At 45.0% G+C, this 7,514-nt stretch overlaps 1 protein-coding gene across 1 annotated transcript in view; it reads left to right on the forward strand.

Moving 5' to 3' along the window:
* Nucleotides 1-1,277: 1,277 nt before the first annotated feature.
* The window catches only part of LOC310632904 (nicotinamide riboside kinase 2-like), a gene marked incomplete at its 5' end in the record, with an annotated part of 13,107 nt that continues 6,870 nt past the window's right edge, over nucleotides 1,278-7,514 (forward strand). Inside the window, 3 exon segments of the mRNA XM_083350346.1 lie at nucleotides 1,278-1,294; nucleotides 1,296-1,392; nucleotides 7,341-7,389. Of these exon segments, the coding sequence (XP_083206472.1) occupies nucleotides 1,278-1,294; nucleotides 1,296-1,392; nucleotides 7,341-7,389 (163 nt within the window).

The raw sequence follows: 7,514 nt of genomic DNA on the forward strand, positions 1-7,514 counted from the left end.
AGTCACTTGTTGTGCAGGCCCGACTCTTTAATTCTTCAAAATAGGAAGCAGGTGACACTGGACAGTACAATAAACGCTGAAAAACAGCAAACACATTTGCCTTTCTCCTCCTGGGTGGGCAAAAAAACCATTTATGCAGCTCCATCCCCAAGCTTAGGAAAATGTACACACAAAAGTCCTCGACTTACAGCCACAACTGAGTCCGAAATTGCCATTGCTAAGTGAGCTGCGCCCCATTTTACGTTCTTTCCTGCCACGATTGTTTAAAAGGATCGCTGCAGTTGTTAAAGTAGTAACACGGTTGTTAAGCGAATCTGGCTCCTCCGTTGACTTTGCTGGTTGGAAGGTTGCAAAAGGTGGATCACATGATCCTGGGACGCTGCAACCGTCACAAACAAGAACCAGTTGCCACGTTTCCGAATTTTCAACATGTAACCTTGGGGGTGTGTGTGCTGCAACGGTCATATGTGTGAAAAACGGTCATAAGTCCCTTTGGTCGGTGACGTGGTCACTAAACGAACGGTTGTAAGTCAAGGTTGGATGAATTGACACCTCTTTTCAGGGAAGGCACCCTGACTCTTTCGGCCAAAGGTTGAAATTCCTCTGGATTGGAATCTTGGCACAGCCAGATGTACCTGGAGAATTATGGGATGGAGCAGAGGATGGTGGCAGAACGTGGGTTGAGTTAATAACTGAATCAAGGAGTGAGCACAATGGTGAAGGTTTTCTTGCAAGCAGCGTTTCTCAACCTTAGCATATCTAAGATGCATGGACTTCAACTCCCAGAATTCCCCAGCCAGCATGCTAGACTGGGGAATTCTGGGAGTTGAAGTCCATTCAGATGTTGGTCCATTCAGATCGTGGTCCATTCAGATCGTGGTCCATTCAGATGTTGATCCATTTAGATGTTGGTCTATACAGATGTTGGTCTATTCAGATGTTGGTCCATTCAGATGTTGATCCATTCAGATGTTGAAGTCCATTCAGATGTTAGCCTATTCAGATGTTTGTCTGTTCAGATGTTGAAGTCTGTTAAGTCCACTAAATTTTTGAGGTTGAGAAACCTTACTTGAAAGTCCTGTCTTTCTGAAGTAGGTCCCCTTTCAGGCCACAGAGTTGTGGGGCACGCAGAGGTCTGGGGTGGATGCCTGGGGACATTTGGGGGGCCTTTGAGAAGGAGAAGGAGGTCCCGCTTCTTCTCAGAGAAGGCCACTCTGGCCCTCATCTCACCACTCGGCTTCTTCCCACGGTCCATGTCCTAATCTTGTCTTTGCTCTTCTGCCTCACCTTCCTTCCTCTAGTGTGACCAATGGGGGCAAGACCACTCTGACCAATAGACTTATCCAAGTTCTCCCCAACTGTTGCGTGGTCCACCAGGATGATTTTTTCAAGGTAGGTTGAACTTTCTACCCTGGGTTGATCGAGCGGTTGATTGAATTGAGAAAGCTTGGCCAGGGGTGCCCAAGGTGAGTCTCGTGGCACCTTAGGAAGCCAAGCGTGGTTAGCAGAGGTGGGACTTAGGGGGTCTTTGTAGAAAAATGGGGGGGATCAGGATGGAAACTGCCTTCTTAACTCCAGCTTGGACTCAGGGTGCAAGCTCCCACTCCCCATTTGGGGACCATGGTTAATGTGAGTAGGGGCAGGAGGACAGATGTGTTTGGAGACCCGGGCCCAATCTGACTTACCTTCTCACTAGTGAAACATAACTACATCTGGCCTTTATTGGCGCTGTCCATTGTATAAAGCAGTGTTTTTCAAACTTGGCTATTTTAAGATACTTGGACTACAACTCCCAGAATTCCCCAGCCAGCATGGCTGGCTGTGGAATTCTGGGAATTGAAGTCCATGAATCTTGTAAGTTGCCCAAGTTGAAAAACAGTGATATAAAGTAACCTCCCTTTTATCCACAGGTCATAAGAAATATATATATGTGTGTGTGTGTGTTTTCGTTTGGAAAATATAGATTGGCATCTCTACATATTTGGCTCAAATAGTGGGGGTGTCCCCCCCGCTTCCCAAAAAACCTGCCTCACTCCCCTTCCTCTCTTTAGCTCTTCTCATAGGGATTTCCTGCATCAAATAGACATAATAACAAAATAAATAACAGAGTTGGAAGGGACCTTGGAGGTCTTCCAATCCAACCCCTTGCTCAACATTTCAGACAAATGGTTGTCCAGTCTCTTCTTAAAAAACTCCAGTGTTTCAAAACCAAATGTTCTGCCATCCCCCTTAAAAAAAATCAAATCAAATCAAATCAACCTTTATTGTCATAGTACTGGGGTAGTCAACCTTGGCTCTTTTATGACCCGTGGACTTCAACTCCCAGAATTCCTGAGCCAGCTGTGCTGGCTCAGGAATTCTGGGAGTTGAAGTCCACGAGTCATAAAAGAGCCAAGGTTGCCTACCCCTGTCATAGTGCAACATGTGTACAATGAGATTGGCTGAGCCAATGACAAGTGAATGTATTAACTCTCTGGAATTGTTCTCTGAATATAACACGATATGTGTGTGTGTGTGTGTGTGTGTGTGTGTGTGTACACACACACATATGTTATACACACACACACATTTTAAATCTGTGCATTTCTCAAAGATGTTTATCCGAACTTTATTTTTTACATTGACGTGCATGCTTGCTTTTCTTTAAAAAAAAAAAAGCAAAGCAAGGAAATTATACAAAGGATTGCAGATATTTCCCCTCTCAATTCTCAATTGTCCCCTTTGGGCAGTGTTCACTTGTCTGAAAGCCGTTCTCCCTTAATCTAACGTCTTCTCTGTGGAGCCCACCGTCTGTACTATGGATAAATCGGAGCTCAATTAACATACTTGGCGAGGCGGATAATATGTGCCTGTGTAGATAAGATATTGTTTGCCAGTGTGTGGCTGCCTCTCACAACTCTCTCACTTCAAAAATAGGACGCCGAGAGGCCTCCGTAGAGATTGGCACGGCACGTGATATTTGCCCAATGAAGGAAACACAAGTTTAATTTGGCCCAATGCAACAGGGATTAATTAAATCAGGGTTGCCCAAGCTTGGCAACTGTTAAGACGTGTGGACTTCCAGAATCCCCCAGCCAGCCATTTCCTTTCCATGCCTTTTCTTCCCTTTTTCCCTCTCCTATTTTTCCTATTATTTAGTTTTGTCTTTTATATTGTAAACTATTAAAAAGATATATAAATAAATAAAAACAGGGATTAGACCGGTGTTTCTCAAGCCTGGCAACTTCAAGACCTGTGGACTTCAACTCCCAGAATTCCATAGCCAGCCACGGGGGAGTTGAAGTCCACACGTGGTCAAGTTTGGGAAACCCAGGATTAGGGACTACCTAATCTGAGCTGTGGATTTTGGAGCCAGCAGACAAGGACATAGGCTTCCAGGACTGCCACCAAATGTCCATCCAGAGAACTGCAACTCAAATATCTTAGCATCTCTGGAGATTCTCCGTCATCCAGGGCATAGTTGTCCCAAAGATGCTTTTCCACGAGGCAACTGGACTTTCTTGTTTTTCTTGGAAGACGTTTCGCTTCTCATCCACACAGGAGAACAAGCCCATCCGGAACACATTCAGAAATCCCTTTGCATTTGAAAGACAAAAGCCACTCTTTCGAAGACAGCGAAGTCCACTGGGCGCCATCTAACAAAATGAAATTCAGTGGTGAGAAAAAAAGTTCTACATTTAGGCAGGAAAAATCAAATGCATAGGTATAGTATAGGTGGTACCTTGCTTGATAGTAGTAACTGTGAGAGGGATCTCTTGGAGTCCTAGTGGACAATCACTTAAATATGAGCCAGTAGTGTGCTGCAGCTGCCAAAAAAGCCAACACAGTGCTAGGCTGCATTAACAGGGATAGAATCAAGATCGTGTGAAGTACTAATACCACTTTACAATGCCTTGGTAAGGCCACACCTGGAATACTGCATCCAGTTTTGGTCACCACGATGTAAAACAGATGTTGAGACTCTAGAAAGGGTGCAGAGAAGAGCAACAAAGATGATTGGGGGACTGGAGGCTAAAACATATAGGGAACGGTTGCTGGAATTGGGTGTGTCTAGTTTAATGAAGAGAAGGAGGAGGGGGGACATGATGGCAGTGTTGCCATATTTGAGGGGCTGCCCCAAAGAAGAGGGAGTCAAGCTATTCTCCAAAGCACCTGAAAGCAGGACAAGAAGCAACGGATGGAAATTAACCAAAGAGAGAAGCAACCTAGAACTAAGGAGAAACTTCCTGACAGTCAGAACAATTAACCAGTGGAACCACCTGCCTCCAGAAGCGGTGAATGCTCCAACACTGGAAGCTTTTAAGAAGAGACTGGACAGCCATTTGTCTGAAATGGTATAGGATTTCCTGTCTGAGCAGGGGCTTGGACTAGAAGACCTCCAAGGTCCCTTCCAAATCTATTACTACTACTACTACTACTACTACTACTACTACTACTACTACTACTACTACAACATTCTGGACAGAGGACTGCTGGTTTGAAAGAGGTCAAAGAGGCCATCTATGTCAAAATTGACCAGCCCTCTCTCAAGAAAGGAGGAGGGATACTACATCATCTATCTCCAGTCTACAACACAGTCCTTTCAGCAATTCCAAGAAGGCTCCAGACCCATTTGCATCACTCAGGTGACCCTGAGGACATAGAAAAACCTCCAAGTGGCCTCAGTGACTCTCAGAGAGAGTACTAATAAGCAGATGACTGCAAGCAGTATAAATCCTTCCCTTGCCCACCATCTAGTCAGAGCTGAAGAAGCTTCTTGGACGAGAAGCGAAACGTCTTCAAAGAAAAAAATAAGAAACTCCAGTTGCCTCCTGAAAAAAAGCACCTTTGGGACAAACATATCTTACCTCTACAAAAAAAAAATGGACAGCTGGTCCTTTGATACGGTGAAGGGAACTTAAGCAGGGTGAACCCACCATGGTTTCTCAATCCCTTTGCATCAGATAGGTAGAATATTCCCAGTCTGCCGATTTTGGAGGAGTAAAAATCTTTCCAGTTGATTTTGGAATTCTGATTTTTAGACCAGGATTTCATTGGCACTCAAAGGAATCCGGGCAGAATGGAAGCAAAAGCAAGGATTATGGACACATTATTCCTTCAGTTTCTAGGAAACAGGGTTTGAGAGCGGCTGCAGGACTTGGGTTTGGCTAGTCTAAAGAAAAGAAGAAACGGGAGACATGATAGCAGCGTTCCCAATATTTGAGGGGCTGCCACAAGGAAGAGGGGGGGTCACGTTGTTCACCAAAGCACCAGAGAGCAGGACAAGAAACAATGGTTGGAAACTGATCGAGGAGAGAAGCAACCTGGAATTAAGGAGAAACTTCCTGACAGGGAGGACAATTAACCAGTGGAACAGCTTGCCACCAGAAATCGTGGGCGCTCCATCACTGGAGATTTTTAAGAAGAGGCCGCTAGACCAGGGGTGTCAAACTCCTGGCCCGTGGGCCGGATGCGTCATCAGGAAACTGCACCCGCCCCATTGCCGGCAATGGAGAAAAGGCTCCGATACGTTGTGCGACGTCACATGACGTTGCAAGTTTGACGTGTCTGGGCTAGACAGTCACTTGTCTGAGATGGCCTAGGTTCGTCTGCTTGAGCAGAGGGCTGGACTAGAAGACCTCCAAGGTCCCTTCCAGCTCTAATCGATTCTATTTTGTTGCCTGGTTGGGCTGAGATGATGAAAAAGCCCTTTCTCTCCTGGGCAGAATATAAATCCAGGTAATTAAACTCAAGAACGGGATCAGCCTAGGATCCCTACATAGCCGCGAGTGAAATGAATCCAATCTTCCTTGAATTCCATTGACCCGTATCTAAATCCTTCCAGGTGCTAGCTGTGCGTAAGCTTTTAGCAGTAGATCAGTTTCGTTGCACCTTCGTGCGTGGACCTGCTCATTCACGCCGGACAATTTACTTGTCTGCAGGGTCACCAGACAGAGTAGCCCAGCTGTTAGGTTTTACTGACCTTGTTGCTGCATTGTTGCACTGATCCAACCTCTGGGTCTCTTAACTCACTGACCCAACTGTTGATAGCCTTATTGACCAAGAGTAAGATTAAGGAAATGGGAGATATTAATAGGTTTGGAGCACCTAGAATTTTGTGGCAGTCTTAACATTTAGGGAAAAAAGTATATTGTACTTATTAGAAGAGAATATTTGTAGCTTCAGGGTTGAAATGAGGGGTCCTGGGTGGTCTCTGAGCTGGGTGGTTTCCTTGCAGACGTTTCGTGACCCAACTAGATAACAATATCGGTGCTTGGGTAACGAAACGTCTGCAAGAAAACCACCCAGCTCAGAGAGCACTTCAGACCCGAGATTGTTTACAGGTCAAGAAGAAGAAGAAAGTCAGAAATCTCCAACTATTATTCTAACTACGGATTGTATAATAGTTACAGTTCATAGAAACAGTCCTGAAGGCAACTTGTGAAATAGAGGTGTATATAATAACAAAGACAACTCCCCGCTTCTAGCAGGGATAATGTTACCTAGTTAGGTCATGAAACGTCTGCAAGAAAACCATCAAGTTCAGAGAGCACCAAGGACCCCACAGTCTTTTTCTTCTTCCTCTTCCTTCCTCCTCCTCCCCCCTCCTCCTCCTCCACCACCACGTCCTCCTCCTTGTAAACCCCACTCCCTTCTAGTACTGATAATGTTCCCTAGTTAGGTCATGAAACGTCTGCAAGAAAACCACCAAGCTCAGAGAGCAACAAGGACCCCACAGTTCTCCTCCTCCTCCCCCATCCTCTCCCCTCCTCCCTGCAAATCTCCCTCCCTTCTAGCACTGATGATGTTCCCTAGTTGGGTCATGAAGCATCTGCAAGAAAACCACCAAGGTCAGAGAGCACCAAAGTCTCCCCACGTAAAACAACACCACTCCATTTAGGCAACACGTCTTAGTGTGTATTATTATTTTTTCCTTTCTGGTTCCTGGTTGTCAGCGCAATAGCATCGTTCCATCAGATCCTTTCCGATTGCCACGGGGGGCAAAAATCTAACCCATAGAGCAGTGACTTCAAAGGAAACGTCTTACTGAAATGCAGAGTTGTGAGACCATGTCCAATGCGCTCATTTCGGGCAGCCTTTGAAATCGGGAGAAGCAATTTGATCAGTACTCCAGAGCAAAAATAAAAATAAAAAATAAAATGTGCATTTTAAGGTTCTTGGGACAAGGGGGATGGGTGGGTGTATCGATGTGCACCAGTGCAGTTTTGCTAAGAAAAGAACCTGCCTTGTGTGTGTCTGTGAGTGCGTGTGTTTTGCAGTAGCGTCCAGGCTGTGATCGGATCTTAAGTAACTGATCAGCCTGCCTTTGCAGCATTGTTTTATTGATCACTATGTTTCAGCCACAAGATCAAATACAAGTCGGGGACGACGGCTTTAAGCAATGGGATGGTAAGAACAGTGTTCGCTGTAGGATGCAGTAATGTATATTTTCCTAAGTATATTTTTTATCACTCTTCTATTATTATTAAAAACAAATCTTAACCGTAACATTTAAATAACTTTATTATAAATTC

This window comes from Vipera ursinii, assembly GCF_947247035.1.
Source record: "Vipera ursinii genome assembly, chromosome: 1".
In the NCBI taxonomy this organism is placed as follows: Eukaryota; Metazoa; Chordata; class Lepidosauria; order Squamata; family Viperidae; genus Vipera; species Vipera ursinii.